This window comes from Psammomys obesus, unplaced genomic scaffold (assembly GCF_907164565.1).
Source record: "Psammomys obesus unplaced genomic scaffold, mPsaObe1.curated_primary_1811, whole genome shotgun sequence".
Lineage (NCBI taxonomy): Eukaryota > Metazoa > Chordata > Mammalia > Rodentia > Muridae > Psammomys > Psammomys obesus.
The window spans coordinates 152,047-168,838 of NW_026585609.1; the positions used below are offsets into that span (position 1 = coordinate 152,047).

At 38.8% G+C, this 16,792-nt stretch overlaps 1 protein-coding gene across 3 annotated transcripts in view; it reads left to right on the forward strand.

The window, feature by feature from the left end:
* The window catches only part of LOC129679200 (solute carrier organic anion transporter family member 1A4-like), a 41,275-nt gene that overhangs the window by 15,188 nt on the left and 9,295 nt on the right, over positions 1–16,792 (forward strand). For 2 of the 3 annotated variants that reach the window (XM_055610144.1, XM_055610155.1), the window contains exons 5-11: positions 1,729–1,835; positions 3,971–4,117; positions 9,380–9,478; positions 10,487–10,708; positions 12,543–12,707; positions 13,783–13,978; positions 15,034–15,199. In XM_055610144.1, the coding sequence (XP_055466119.1) occupies positions 1,729–1,835; positions 3,971–4,117; positions 9,380–9,478; positions 10,487–10,708; positions 12,543–12,707; positions 13,783–13,978; positions 15,034–15,199 (1,102 nt within the window). The remainder of the gene's footprint in view (positions 1–1,728; positions 1,836–3,970; positions 4,118–9,379; positions 9,479–10,486; positions 10,709–12,542; positions 12,708–13,782; positions 13,979–15,033; positions 15,200–16,792) is intronic. The other variant, XM_055610165.1, reaches the window with a different exon arrangement.

The following is a 16,792-nucleotide window of genomic DNA, read 5'->3' on the forward strand; positions in this document are numbered from 1 at the left end:
TTCTTTCTTTCTTTCTTTCTTTCTTTCTTTCTTTCTTTCTTTCTTTCTTTTTAAGTGCTCAGGAACAAACCTGAGGTTGTTGCTTGTCAGGTAGCAATGATAACTGGTCATGTTTAGATCTCTTTATCTTTGAGGAAATGGGTTTTCCCTTTTTAATTTTGAAGCCTTTTTACTGCCACTTAATTGTCAATTGGGGGGAATAAATGGATCTAGAATGAACAACTGAATTTTAAGTGGATAATGAACCAAATGAAGGTTATTTTATCTTCTAAGGTGTTTTGAGGGAAATTAAAAAGTTGTAGATGGAATTTAAAAAATATTTTTTTCTTTCTATTGTATTCAAATCAATGTCAAAGAATCTTTGGCTATTGTGGTGTTTTCCCACCTTCTGCCAAGTCTGATAATTGTTTGAAGCTGACCTGTCCTCATGGGAGCATGAGTAGAGAGATATGGGCCCTTGTCCACACTTCATAGCCCCCTCTGTTGGGATGTCTGGGCAGTTTCTCTAAGGAAAAGTTATTCTGACTTCTGTGATACCTCATGTGCCATAGGAATCAGAATGCTGGCAATTGTTGATCCATACCAGTGCAGAGTTCAGCAGTCTGTGTTTTCTTCTGGCTATGTCTCATTTAAAACAGTCTTAGAAATAAACCCATTGTACCCTCCAATGAGAGAGACTTACTTGAACACATTTTCCTCTGTGTTTGCACTCTCTCATTTTCCTTCTAGCACAAGCTGATTCTTGGTGACTTGCTCTAGTTAATGACCACAGTTTATTAACACTCTTGGTCCCATGACACTGTGTTGTCAGTTGATGGACTCTGTCACCTTTTCTTACGCTGTGTGGATTTATTTATTTATTTATTTATTTATTTATTTGTTTGTTTGGTTATTTTTATGTTGGGTCTAATGGGCACATGGAAGAATGGTTGTTTGAAATCTCAGGAAGGAAGGATAAGGCCACAGCACAGATGTTTTGTTTTGTGCTGTTTGTGTCTCTCTAAAGCTTTTATCTCCTTAATTCTATTTTATTGATGCTCCTCTTTTTCTTGCTTTTGTTCTTTATCTCACACAAAGTATTCCTAGGAAGTAGTTATTTAGAAAGCACAGAGAGTTGATATTCAACAATCCTAAAACTATTTCACCTACATGTAGAGATTTGAGAGCTAGCTCTAAAGAAGAGGCACATTTTTTGGTGATTATCAAGTTCTTTTTACGATATTGAATACTGAATTTTATTCATTGTTTTTTATTTTGTTTTTTGTTTGTTTGTTTTTGTGTTTTTGTGGCAGGTTCTCATGAAGCCCAGACTGCCTTCAAACTTGCTGCATAGCTGAGGCTGACCTGGAGCTTCTAGTTCTAGTTGTACCTGTGCATGTTCGTGCATGCCTGCATGTGTGTGTGTGTGTGTGTGTTTGTGTGTGTGTGTGTGTGTGTGTGTGTGTGTATAGATCACAGGGCTACTTTATGGAGTCCTTCCTCTTCTTCCACCTTCATGTGGGTTTCAGGAATTGAACTCAGGCCATCAGGCTTCTGCAGCAAGTGCTTGACCTGCTGAGTCATCTCGCTGGCTCCACCATAGGACTTATGGTGATGAGAGTGACCGCTGTGGAAACATGTCTTTACTGGCTCTGGATGCTGTGTTTTCAGGGAAGCAGGGGTCACTAATCTGCAGATGGTCTCCTTCCACTCAGCTCCTGACAGTAAATGTTTCCCATGTCCACACAGATACCAATATGAAACAACGATTTCACCTGCAAGCAACTTGTCCTCAGACAGCTTCCTGTGTATGGAAAACAGAACCCAGACCTTAAAGCCAACGCAAGACCCAGCAGGTTGACCAGTGCTTCTTATGGCTTTCTGGTCAGAGGCTCAGCCGCAGAATACTCCTTTATGAAAGGCTTTGAATATGGCACTGTGTTTAGTAGACCTATAAGACAAATGAACAAAATTTATTTCCCTTTTCAGGGGAGTTGTCTAAGAACCTAGAATACTCTCCCTCATGAGTTTGAATATATTTATTAAGTCTTGTTTGCTTCCTAAAACGGGTATTTGAAAGTATAAACCAAAGATATCCACCCCAGTGTCAAAGGCTGACTTTGACACACAGGGTTAAGACAGAGGCTGGATATAGCTTCAGTCAAAAAGTTGATAGCTCCTGGCTTAAGGGCCAGTACTGTTTGTGACTGGCGAAGAGTCCTAAACTCTTTGTCTGTAACAGCCAGAGCTGGTAGCTTTTGCCTCTTCTTGTCACTGGTGACAGGAAAAGACTCTTTAATGCTTTAACAGCCAGAGTTGCTAGCTTTGTCAGCTGTTTTTACTGTTTGGTGCAAGAGAAACTCAAAAAGAAAGGAAAAGGGGTGGAGCCAGAAACTGATGGCTTCTATTGTAGGCTGCCAATAGAGAAAGAAAAAAAGGGGAAGGAGGGGACACATTCACACGTGCACACTTGGTGGATGAAGCGAAGCAGGCTCCAACTCTTTTTTTTTTTTTTTTTTTTTTTTGTCCTTGAGCTTACATTCTTCCTCAGACAAAGGTCTCTACCTAAGAAGAAAAATTACCTCACAGCCATAAAAGCAATTGTCATAGAAACAGATAAAGTCATTACATGTCAGGATTATTGATTACTCCTGCCTAATTAAACATTTCTTATTTATCTCTTCTCGCCACAAGTTAGTGTAAGTTCAAAGCAATCCTTCTTCATGTCATGGGTTAACAAGACTTAAGGTTAGCATGGTTTAAGCATTTATAACAAGATAATTGTTCATATGTTTTCATGTTTACAAGACTGTACCTGACTAAACTTTCTTTAGCTATTTCTTAGCTTCATGAGTTCATTGTATGTTCAAAGTAATATTCTTATTTATCTTTTATTCCATAAGCTCATTATAAGTTCAAAGCAACAGTTTTCTATGCAACAGGTTAACAAGGATTTATTTTTACCAAGAAACAGGTCACCTATCTTATGTCTTATTTTTAAGTATTATATAGCTAATTACCAATTTTTTGTTTATAATAGAACCATACATAACTAGTTCATGGCTTTCCTTATCAAGGTGCATACCAAGGCCTGTGACTTCATCTCTGGACCTAAAGTAAATGTTTTTCTAGATCATAAATTGGCCTCAAACCTGTTCTTTTTCCTAGTGGAATTTACATGCATGTGGCATATGGAGGTTCATGGAACTCTAGCAGTATTTGCTATTCTTCAGGAGGGTTTAAAATTCCTTGATTTAAATCAGGAGTGCTACAAAATCATTATCAGGGATTATAAAATCAGTTCATCTAATAGCATTATTTAATGACAGTATATGTTCATATTAATCTGTAGGAAATTTGCCCAACAGAGTGGCTAAATACCCAGAAAACAGTAAGTAGTGAGGGTCTCTTCACACCATGACAGATATATGAGGGACCCAGTAATGCAAGCATGGAAAGGCATATCGCAACAAGAAGCAATCCTGAGACAAAATTCCTGGAGTCCATGCCTTACCAGGGAAAACCCATTGAAGCCATGCAAAAGTAGTGGGCTGCCTCCAGGAAGCTCACTTGCTTGCCATAGCTTTTTCTACATGGCCCACACCACCTTAGCACCATTGTAGAATTCATCTCACAAGCAAAAGAGAAAAGAAAAATCTTAGAAGTCTGGATTCAGACACACTATGTGATTGAGTCTAGTTTGGTCTTCTATGGCTCTAATAAAATATTGACTAAAATCAACTCAGGAAGGAAAGAGTTTATCTTGCTTACCAGTTATAGTCCACCATGAGGGAAACCAAGGCAGGGACCTTCAGGTACAGACCAAAGCAGAGACCACTGAGGAAAGCTGCATACTGGCTTGCTCAGCTACCTATATCATACAGCCTAGGCCTACCTGCCCAGGGTGTTATCACCCACAGTTGTCTGTGCCATCTCACATCAATTAGCCAAGAAGAAAATATTCACGCAGTTTTCTCTTGTTTTAATGCAGAATGTGTGAAAGAAATTAAATCATTAATGTGGATATATGTAATGGTAGGAAATATGATACGTGGAATTGGTGAAACTCCTATCATGCCTTTGGGTGTTTCCTACATAGAAGATTTTGCCAAATCTGAAAACTCTCCTTTATATATTGGTAAGTTTCAAAATCAGTAAGTTCTGGGAGGGTAAAAGTTGATTATTGATTTGGATGCTTTGGGGTTTCTGGAGGGTGAGCAGAATGCTACACATGAGAGATCATTAGTCTGTTCAAAGAAGAAATATAATAGTAGCTCCAGACAAGCTATTTCTCACTGTTGGAGAGCCCTCTGATCTGCTGACCCTCTACTCCTCTGATGCCACCGCTAACTCTAAGTCATTAAGAGATTTCCCAATATTTCCTAGAAAACATTCCTCACATTCAGTTTTTTTTTTCTATTTTTCCTGCTTTCAGTTTCTCATTCTTTCATCTATTAGTTATTACAACTTCAATACTGTCCATTTCGTGTCTGCAGTGTTTTAAAATATAGTATTACTGTTTTTTTACTCTCTCTTTTTCATGTGTATGTGTGTATGTGTATACTTGCATGCCAAGGTAGTGGTCAGAAAACGGCTTTTGCGAGTTGGCCTGGGGATTGAAATGGAGTCTTTGGACCATGTTTGGTGGACAAATGCCTTTACCTGCCAAGTCATCTGCCTAGACCAATAGTGTTTTTTCTTGTCATGTTCACGGAAACATTTTTACAAAGTAGGCTTTACCAAACACTGGTTTAATCATAACTTCTCTGTTCGAACCTTCTGGTAAGGTTGAAGTCTGGCATTACCAGATAGCCCCTGAACTCTGACCAAAATGACAGATTTCCTTCTTCAGTTGGGTTCCTTCCTCTCTACCTGACATGGGAAATCCCAGATCCTCTAAAGAGAGTCACATACCCCTCAGGGAAAACTACAGGCCCAACTCTTTCCTGTTAAGAAACCTGTTCAGTTTACACCTGGGGATTCCTATGCTAATAAGATGTCTTGATGTCTTGGTGTCTTGGCCTTCAACCAATGACCTTTGGTTGTGCCTGGATTTTCTTCATAGGATAAATAAGTGCTGTGTTCTCCTTCTTATGATACAGCTGTGTGATTGCATATAAATGAAGTCTCCTTGGCATCCCTAACCTCAGTGGATCAAATGCATTCACATTCCAAGACCCCTTCCACTGCCCAAGGTATATAATGTTCATGGTTTATGAAATAAACGCTATCACTCTGTTCTTCCACCATGACTACCTGAGACTCATCATTTATTCTGGGGCAGGATGGGCTCTCCCCCTCCCTGAAGAATTTACCACTGAACAACTGGGGCTTGGCTGAAAGCCAAGCAGCCATAGATAGCTGCCTTGGTCACCTGAAGAGGAGACAAGCCACTGACGGCCAACAAAGCAGCAGCCAGAACTGTGTTCCCACTATGAACTGACAAGGCACGGTCCCATATCCTCTGCTGTTAGCACAGCACTTTAACTGAAGGGCTGTAACACTGGCTGAGGAACACCCGAGTTTCCTCTGCTGTCTGTTTTTCACTCTGTGAAAAACTCTTTTCCACTCCACTGGTGAGATAGGGATCCTCGAGGGAGCCTTGAGCAAAGGCCTCACTCCAAGCACTCTAGCTGCTCCTGAGAGAAAAAGGAAATTAATTAAGATGAGAAAGAACACCAAAATAACATTAAAAAAAAGAGAGAGGGAGAAGAAGTGTTGTTATGAAGACTCATTCTTTCCATAGAAGGAAGTTTCAAGAGTGGAGCTTTGCTGAAGATGCATTATAAGAAATTCATTATACAAAATTAACTCAAAAAAATCAGTAGCTCTCCTGTATACCCAAGACAAAAGGATGAGAAAGAGATTAGGGAAACAAAACCCTTCACAATAGCCACTAATAACATAAAGTACCTTGGGGTGACTCTAACCAAGCAGGTGAAAGAACTGTTTGAAAAAGAACTTCAAGTCTCTGAAGAAAGAAACTGAAGATGATATCAGAAGATGGAAAGATTTCTCATGCTCATGGATCAATAGGATTAACATAGTAAAAATGGCCATTCTGCCTAAAGCAATCTACAGATTCAATGCAATTCCCCTCAAAATACCAACACAATTCTTTACAGACCTTGAAAAAAAATTCTCAACTTCATATGGAGAAACAAAAAACCCAGAATTTCCAAAACGATCCTTTACAACAGAGCACCTGGAGGTATCTCCATCCTTGATCTCAAGCTGTGTTACAGAGCAATAGTAATAAATACTGCATGATATTGGCATAGAAACAGAATAGTAGATCAATGGAACGGAATAGAAGACACAGAAATAAACCCACACACCCGTGAATACTTGATTTTAGACAAAGAAGCCAAAACCATTCAATGGAAAAAAGACAGCATCTTCAACAAATGGTGCTGGTCTAACTGGATGTCTACATGCAGAAAAATGAAAACAGATCCATACTTATCACCCTGTACAAAACTAAAGTCCAAGTGGATCAAAGACCTCAACATAAAACCAGATACACTAAATCAGTTAGAAGAAAAAGTGGGGAAGATCCTTGAACTCATTGGCACAGGAGACAACTTCCTGAACAGAACACCAACAGCACAGGCTCTAAGAACAACACTCGATAAATGGGACCTCATGAAACTGAAAAACTTCTGTAAAGCAAAGAACACAGTCATCAGAAGAAAATGACAGGCTACAGCCTGGGAAAGGATCTTCACCAACCCTATATATGACACAAGGCTAATATCCAGTATATATAAAGAACTAAAGAAGTTAGAAAGCAATAAATCAAGCAATCCAATTTAAAAAATGGGGTAAGGAGCTAAACAGAGAATTATCTGTAGAGGAATATAGAATGGCAGAGAAACACTTAAAGAGATGCTCAACATCCTTTGCCATCAGAGAGATGCAAATCAAAATGACCCTGAGATTTCTCAACAGAATGGCTAAGATCAAAAACTGAAGTAACAACACATGCTGGAGAGGTTGTGGAGAATTGGGAACCCCCCTCCACTGCTAGTGGGAATGTAAACTTGTACACTTTGGAAATCAATCTGGCACTTTCTCAGGCAATTAGGAATAGTGCTTCCTCAAGATACAGCTATACCACTCCTAGGCTTTATATATCCAAAAGATTCTCAAGTAAACAGCAAGGACATTTGCTCAACCACATGTAGCAGCTTTATTCTTATAGCCAAAACCTGGAAACAACCTACATGTTCATCAGCTGAGGAATGGATACAGAAATTGTGGTACTTTTACACAATGGAATACTACTCAGCAATTAAAAACAAGGAAATCATGAAATTTGCAGGCAAATGGTGGGATCTAGAAAAGATCATCCTGAGTGAGGTATCTCAGGAGAAGAAAGGCACACACAGTATATACTCACTAATAAGTGGGTACTAGACCTATAATATAGGAAAATCATACTAAAATTTGTACACCTAAAGAAGATAAACAAGAAAGAGGATCCGGGGTAATATGATCAATCTTCACTTAAAGATAAAATGGATGGACAGTGGAAGTAGGAGAAAACAAGTAACAGAACAGGAGCCTACTAAAGAGGGCCTCTGAAAGACTCTACTTAGCAATGTATCAAAGCAGATGCTGAGACTCATAACCAAACCTTTGACAGAGTTCAGGGAATCACATGAAAGAAGGGGGAGTTAGTATGACCTGGACAAGACAGGAGCTCCACAAGGATCAAATATATCAGGGCACAAGGGTCTTTTATGAGACTGTTTCTCCAACCAAGGACCATGTATGGATATAGCCTAGAACCCCTGCTCGCATGTACCCCATGGTAGCTCAGCATCCAAGTGGGTTTCCCTAGTAAGAGGAATAAGGACTATTTGTGACATGAACTCAATGGCTGGCTATTTGACCTCCCCCTTTACCTCCTGAGGGAGAAACAGCCTTGGTAGGCCACAGAGGAAGACATTGTAGCCAGTCCTGAAGATACCTGAAAAGCTAAGGTCAGATGGAAGGGGAGGAGGACCTCCCCTAGCAGTGGACTTGGAAAGAGGCAGGGAGAAGATGAGGGAGGGAGGGTGGGATTGGGAGGGAATGAAGGAGGGAGCTACAGCTGGGATACAAAGTAAATAATCTGTGATTAATATAAAAAATAAAAATTATTTAAAAAAAGAAAGAAATTCATTACAATATACATGCATGCAGAAACTGTGCTAGTGTCCTTTCTGTTGCTGTGAGAAAATGCAACTTTGGAGAGAAAGGGATTCTTTTGGCTTACAATTCCATCACAATAAAGAAGTCATAGCAGGAGCCTGAAACAGCTTGACACACACCCAAGAGCAGAGAGAATGAATGTATGCATGCTATGTCTTTGTTTCCGTGATTGTGCTCAGCTGTTTCTCCACTCTTATACAGTTCAGGACTCCCTGCTTAGGGAATGGTGCTGCCCACAGTAGGCTCGGTCTTCTCACTTTAATTAACCTAATTAAGACAATCTTCTACTGACATGTCCACAGGTAAACTCAATGTAGACAGTACTCTAGTATGACTCTACTCCCAGGTAATTCTTTGTAAAGAAATTGTCAAGTTGACAATTAAAGCTACTTAAGCATCTCAGAGACACTCTGAAAACATAAACATGGCTATGGACGCATCAAAGGACCTTGCTCACATCATGGCTTTGATGGGACTGCCTGTGATAGCATATCCTTTGCCTTTAACTCAGCATAAAAGAGAATTTGGAGGATGCACTTAAGTAATGAAGCTTCTGTGTCAGTCAACTTTCACTTCAATGTACACCTGAGATAATGATTTATAAGTAGAAAAGATTCTTTTGGCTGACAGCTTTGGGATTTCAGTCTATGTTACTAGACTTTGTGGTTTGGAGCACACTCATAAGGCAGCTCATTATGGTGGAAGGATGGATGGAGTAAAACCAATCCATATATAATTGGAAGCAAATATAATAAGGAAGGAGCTATGGTTCTTCTTTAGATGACCTGCATTGGAAGAGTTCCATCAGGCTCCAGGAGGTGTCCCCTTGGAAAACAAACTCATAACACATGTTTGTCTGGGGGCACTCAATATTGAAGCAATTGGAGATTCTTTTTCAATATTTATAGAAACCAACACATGTACAGGAAACATATATGTATATGTAACATATATGTATATATATGTATATAGATCCCAAACTTAATTTTTTATATGTTGAATATGTAAAAATATACGTGGTAGTGTAATGTGTAGCTCACTGCCAGAGCTCTTGCCTAGCCTATTGCATTTAATACCCAGCTCTGCAAAGGAAGAAAAATAAATCTAAAATTAAAATTAATTCAACCTCAAGGTTTTTTTTTTTTTTTTCGAGAAAATTCTTTGTGTGGTTATGTAACTTCCTGTCTTTATTTACTTCCAGGGATTTTACAAACAGGAATGGTCATTGGCCCTTTGGTTGGACTTTTGTTGGGATCCTTCTGTGCAAGCATTTATGTAGACATTGGGTCTGTGAATACAGGTAACACAGTGCATTTTATTTCTATAGTCCAATGCCTAGAGTGTAGGAGCATGCTCAGGAATGTTATACCATTGCCTCTTTAGGTCCTCAGTTAGGCAAATTAACACATTAAAGACAGTAGACCTAAGGTGAAAAGAGGTAAGGATAAAATGCCACCTTAAGTTTTAAAACCACAATTCTTCAGCCACTTTTCAGCCACATGTTTGGTTTCAAAAAATTACTCACATAGGCTTTTCTAAATGAGGCAGTCACAGTGGATTATGAAACAGATCTTTCTGTTATTTGGTAAGTACAGATTTGCAAAGGTTTTACAAGACAGACAGAAATACTTATTTACCTAAAAATGTATCACCAAATAGTGCTTAATTAAAATAATTTTCTTAATAAATACACAAAACAAAAAATAATTGCATGCCATGTATTTTATTTTATTATCTTTATGTGTGTGTGTGTGCACTGTGTGTGTAGTAGCAGCTGAGATCAAAAGAGGATGTCACAGCTCCTAAATCAGAGTTACAGGAAGGTGTGAGTTTTCTATGTGGGTGCTGGGAAGAGAAGTCAGAAGCTCAGCAAGAGCAACTCTTGGCCACTGAACTGTCTCTCCAGCATCCTTCCTCACCTACTGTGATATTTTCAGACAGGAATACATCAGGTTAAAACTATTTACTTAAATATGTCTCAAATCTTATTTCTGTCTTTTAAAATGTAGTTTTAACTATTATGCCATGTAGCACTCCAGAGCCTTCTTCTTTAAGTTTAACTTCACTCAATTTATCAACCTCAGACACTTTTTCTAAATGTCTGAATTAGCCCAGTGGGATGACAGCTGCCAGTATTTAAGAAGCAGAGGCAAAATATGACCAGTTCAAGGCCCAAATAAGAACAATAACAAATGGGTGAATAGTTAACAAATAATATACAAATTTTATGCTTATATGAATTTAATTTTTTACAGTTTACACAGGAAAGAATGGTGCAAGCTAACACAATATCTGTGTTTCTTTACAGATGACCTGACCATCACTCCCACTGATACACGCTGGGTTGGGGCTTGGTGGATCGGCATTTTGATCTGTGCAGGAGTGAATATCCTGATCAGCATCCCGTTTTTCTTTTTTCCAAAAACACTCCCAAAGGAAGGACTAGAGAATAATGCGGATGAGACTAAAAACAACAAAGTTGAGAAATACAGAGAAAAATCCAAAGAGGAAACCCGTGGAATCACTAAAGGCAAACAGAAATTTTTCAACTCTATTTGTTCAGATGGGTCTGCATTCCATAGGCGCTTGTTAGGCTGTGCTGTGTTAAGATAGTTTGTCACTAATCTTCCCTACTCAGATGTGATAAATGTCTTCCACAGTTAGGACTTGAAAACAACTGACATAATTTGGAACCTGACTTACCTTTAAATTAAGCTATGGAAAATTTAAGTCAATCTGAAAACTCGATGAACAAATATATTTACCCATCTGTTTGAAAAGCCTATTTTAGAGGAAATATTAGTTCACATTAAAAACATGAATAATCAGAAATTCAAGCTAAACATAAAGGTAGAGAAAAACCTGTTTCATACCAAAAATGTTAGTTTAGCTGTGAGCATCCTTGAAGTAAAGGCCGGGAGAGAAAACATGATAATTGACATAATCCTACATTTGAAAGTGTGTGATGGTTTACAGGAGAATTGTTCCCTTAGAACAACTGTTTTAAAATAAGCAGGAAGGTTATAAACCTATGATGCAGAGTAGTGATGGTTCGGTGAGAAGCTAAGGTGGGACAGTGGAGTTTTCAAGAATGCACATTTTTAAAGCATAAATCTTGTTGGACAATTGTGTGTGCTGAGACCTGTGCAGTATTCTCAAGAGATTAGAGTTAGTGCATGAGGGGAGTGGCTAGGGCTCTGGAGTTCTTAAACTGCATAGTTGGAAGATGGGCAGGGGCCATTGATTTCCTGTCAGAAGAGGGTATTAATAGGGTTTCTGTGCTGTTCTGGCACAGAACACTGTAGTGAACCCTTTATTGATGACATTGCTATTTCCTCCATCACTCATATCCCCCAACACTATGTGCACTGAATAGTCACATGTCGGCATTGAACACACACACTGGAAACCAGTGCAGGGGCTTGAACATTCTTAGAATTATGGTCAAGTTAGTGATTCTCCTGAATGGGTCAGTCCCTACTGTTCTGTACAACTTTGTGGTCTGTGGATCAACCTAATTTTAAAACTAGGAAAGAGCTGAGCAGAGAATAAGACATACAGAATATAACTGTGAGCTGTGGAAACGCGCTTAGGACAGGGATGTCAGCAAACACGGGTGAGTTCAAAAGCTCCTGGAAATTCTGGTTGTAACCATCTCACTTATAAAGATGGATTTTACCACTGGAGTCCATATTCTTAATCAAACTATTCTGCCTTTACTTACAAATGTTTTCTTCTTGATGCTTTTCTCTCAAAGAAACTCTAGGCAGTTCATTAAGGATAGTATAAAATTAGAAAATCAAGACGGTAGACATGAAGACAAGTAAAGGCAAAAGACTACTATGTGTAAATTTTATCCAAATTACCATCAGTGAGATCCAACCCATTTTCTAGAAACAGGCTCCAACATTGACTCTAAGGCATGTCCTACTGTGAAGTTCTGGCAAGATCTGAGGTTGTCTGGGCTGCAGCAGGATTCCTGGAGCCTTCCTAAGCTTTTAGCTTATCCGTTCCTGTGTAAAGAAGTGATAGCATCACAGTCTGAACCCAAATGTCATCAAAGCTAGTCTTTGCAGATGCCAGAGAACAGGCTAGTCACTCTGTAGTGAAAGGGTGTCGCCAAAGACACCATACCAGCTCCTCATAGTTTTGCCGGCTGGTAGGGTTCTGGTTCCTACATAGCCAGTTGTGCCACCAACATCCAGAAGTGATTTTAAACATTAATATAGAACTTATAACCCCAAAGGGGTAAACATTTATCAAATGTATTTGTGTTGCTGCACTGAATCTGTAAGATTTTAGAATACTGGACACAAAATGCAAGGCCAAGTTAGCTTGGTGGTCTCTACATTCTCTTGTTTCAGATTTCTTGCCGTTCATGAAGAGCCTGTCCTGCAACCTGATTTACATGCTTTTCGTCTTTTTAAGTGTGCTCCAGGTCAATGCATTTATTAGCACATTTACCTTCATGCCTAAATACCTGGAACAGCAATATGGAAAATCAACTGCAGAGATAGTCTTTCTCATAGGTATGTAATTTCATTATTTATTTAGTAGCACTTCCCCCATCCAGAAGGACATGAAAAACAGTATCCCCAAGAGCATGATAAAGAATAAGATAATATGACTAGGAGATCAAAATGAAATTGAAATCTGTTAGGATATTCTTGTAAATTTCTTTCCAGTTTCCAGGGAAATCATGGAAGGATAGGAAAAGAATAGGCTAGTTTTCTCTCCAATAAGAATGAAAATCATCATACTTAAGAAAATCTTAGGAGAAGCTCATGTGTTAATTCAAAGAGGAATGCAGAGTTAACTCCCTGGTATTCTGTATGGTACTCCCAGGTTTTACTTCCAAGCTTCAATTCTTGCTTTCCTCATTGCTGATAAATCAGTTGCTTGGTCTCCTGGTGGTCTGGAGAGCCTTGTATAGCCATCGTCTGCTGTTCTTGTTAGTACACTACACCCAGATATTCTACCCCACTTGGGAATTCATTTTACTCTTGAAAACTGAGGATCATGGCCAGAATCCATATTATCTAGAGTTTTCTGAAAATCCAAATGCCAGTCCTGACCCTCAGGTGCATAATATTAAATGCCAAGGCATGGATGGTTTAAAACTTCTAAGCCTGGTCCTCTCATTGTATGAATACAATGAGAGAATTTTCTCTTTCTTTTCTTTTTTTTTTCCTTTGATTTTTGACTGGGGAAAGAGAGTGAGGTAGGAAGAATGTGGGCAAAATCAACAATGGACAAAATGATCTATGCTTGATAAGCAGGGATACAGCAAGGACCTTCGATATCATCCGGGGCTGAGCCAAATTCCCAGGAAACAGGGTGGAAGGCAATATATGAAGTATCTAATATATACATATACTACGTGTGTGATGCTTATAAAATCTTTATAACATGCTGTAAATGATTAAATAAATGCTGACTGTCTTTTAAAACTGACTTTATGGGGGCATTTAGAAACCTCGTTATACATAATGTGATCACTGTATATTAGAACTAAATAGTTTCTTAATTAAGATGAATGAGATAAATTGATAACATGTTTTTTTCTGCTGTCTTTTATAAATACTATTTTACTTGCATTTATAGGTCTTTATGACTTACCTCCAATATGCCTTGGATATTTACTTGGTGGCTTGATTATGAAGAAGTTCAAGATTACTGTCAGGAAAGCTGCACTCATAGCATTCTGCCTATGTTTCTTTGAGTACCTTCTGTTTTTCTGTAGCTTTCTGATGACCTGTGATAATTTCCCAGTCGCTGGCTTAACTACTTTTTATGAAGGGTACGTTGCTTCCTAATGAAGATCGTAACATATTAACCATTGCTAGTCCATTTTCTCCAAGGATTAAATATGACCAGGTCATTTTATTATCACTTAATGGCAGTGATCCATGGTTATCTTGTATTTTCTTCTATGCATCAGTCATATACCAGTCAACATAAGTTGTAGGATTATTAAAGAGCTCCTCAGACTTCCAGTGAGTACATTTATGCTTGCACATGCACGTGGGTAGTTGCCCTGGTGGTACCCTAGTCTGCTTTAACGTGTAACAAAGGAAAATACCCTAGATCTTTGTAGCCTACATTATCCATGTGTTTTATACTCCAATAAACAGCAAAACTTCAAGGGTTTCTATAATAATTGAATCTAATACATGGTAAGTCAATTTATGTCTGTATTTATATATGTCATTGGTATGCTTATATCTGATGTAATCTGTGGTCTTAGAGTTTGCATTTCAATTGTTGTTGGTCATTTTCTGTTCTAGCATGGGAAATTTAAAACAGTTTAAGGGCACAGTTACATAATCAACTAATCAATCGAAATGAAATAAAGCATACACGTGGAGCTTCCCTTCAAAGGGCTGAGGAGAGGACTCCTGCTTGCTGAGCAGGCAGGAGGTCCTGCATTCAGATCCCCAGATATTTAAGCATCTTTGTGTTATAAATGGAAACTGCAGATTCTGTTCAAGCCAGTACTCCTTCATTATTTCCATCCTGCAGATCAATGAGCGATTGGTGCACCTCAAATCAGCTCTGACATCACAGTATTTCCTTACAGAGTAGACACTTAACGTTTCTGTTTGAAGTAATTGAAAGAAGCTGTCATGCAACCACTGGAGCAGATAACTAGTGTGTCAGAAAACGTAGAATAGAAGCTACACGTTGATATTTGTATGATTTCTGTTCTGGAGAAGAAAATGAAATGTTTCTACCTCTTTCCTCTCTCCCTCTGTGTTGTGTGCATGTGCGTGCATGCATACTGAGATAAAAAAGAAGAAAATAAAGTGCTTGGGTGAGTTTAATATCTGTACCATTATTTTTAAATCATTTCAGAGTTCAGCAGCCTCTTGATGTGGAGAATCCTGTCCTCGCTGACTGTAACACAAGGTGTAGCTGCTTAACGAAAACATGGGATCCGGTGTGTGGAGACAACGGCCTAGCATACATGTCTGCCTGTCTTGCAGGCTGTGAGAAGTCTGTTGGAACGGGAATCAACATGGTAAACATCCTTCAGTGTCTGGCTGATGTGTGTGTACTGTGTTAACATGTGCCATGACCTAATCCTACAGCTGCTGAAAAAGCAAAAAGAGTCATGCTTAAAATAGATTAATATTTGTGAACAACTCCATTTAATCTGTATACTTATATTTGATGTTACAATTTCTAGAGATTGTGTAAACCTTGATAGAGTCTGAGCATTATTTTGTCATTTCAAAGCAGTTATCATTCAAGTGATCCAAGTGCTATATATCTGGACAGGATGGAGAGAGAGCACAGCTGTGAAGAGCACCTGCTGTACCCACATGGGGACGCTCACAGCTCCAGCTGCAGGACACCTGACACTCTCCCCTGCCTTCCCCAGACACCCTCATGCGCCTGTTTGTGTACACACGGATACAGAACATACACATAAATCAACATTAATGTTGAAATTGTAAATTCCTCTGGACAGAACCTGACCTTTGTTGTGAGAGGGCCTCAGAAAGCACTGGCTGGCCTCAAACTTGCCCTATAGTTGAAGTGGACAGAAAATGTGCCTTTTATTATCACAAGCTTTGTTTGTTTATGTACTACTTACTTAGTGTGTGTTTGTGTGTTTTTGTGTGCCTGCGTGCAGGTGCTTGTGCATATAGAGGACCAAAGACGACCTCAGCTGTTGACTCTCAGGTGCCATGTACTTAGTGCTTCTGAGACAGGATCCCACCGGCCTGGAATTTGCTGGTCCTCTTAGGCTGCCTGACAAGAGGGCCCCAGGGAGTCACCTGTGTCCACCACACAGCACCAGTGTTTCAAGCATATGCTCTGTGCATGCATTGTTCACATGTGTGCTGGGCATGAGAACTCAGGTCCTCATGCTTGTGCAGAATTTACTGACTGTTCCATCTCCCCAGCCCTCATCACAACAGTTTAGCAAGATGTCAAGAGTCAAGCATGTACCCTTCCCTTAAGCATATTATAATACTTTGAGTTGGTTGACAATCATTTTTACTCTTAATCAGACCCAGAAGCATAATATTTCAAAAAAGTATTGAATTTATTGTTTGAATAATCTTTTTTCTTGGGGACATGACTTTGTGTGTTAGTAAGCACCTAATTATTCCATCAACATTCTGAAGTATATTTTGTTTTAGTACTTAGTACTAGGTAAATACAAAGCAAAGCATTTTTCTTTTTATTTTTTTTTTAAAAATTGCATGTAGGCTAGAAAGTTGGCTCCTTGGTTAAAGGCATTTGCCACCAAGCCTTACCACAAATTATATCCTGGGGCCAACATGGTAGAAAGCAAGAACTAACTTCCATAACATATTCCCTGATTTCTACATGGATGCTATGACACAAATAAGTCCACACATAGACATAGGCATGAACATGCATGCATACATACAAACATACACACACAAACAGGTGCTGCACACTTATTTTGAAAAACAACCAAACAAGCAAATAAATATAAATAAATAAAATAAAGTATACATTAAGGATAACTGAATTTTTGCAAATTTACTCTGTGTATTGAGGGAAAAAATACCATTTTTTAAAATTCATCCCTTTATATTTTATGATAGAATTCTGAAATACCGAAAGAGATGTG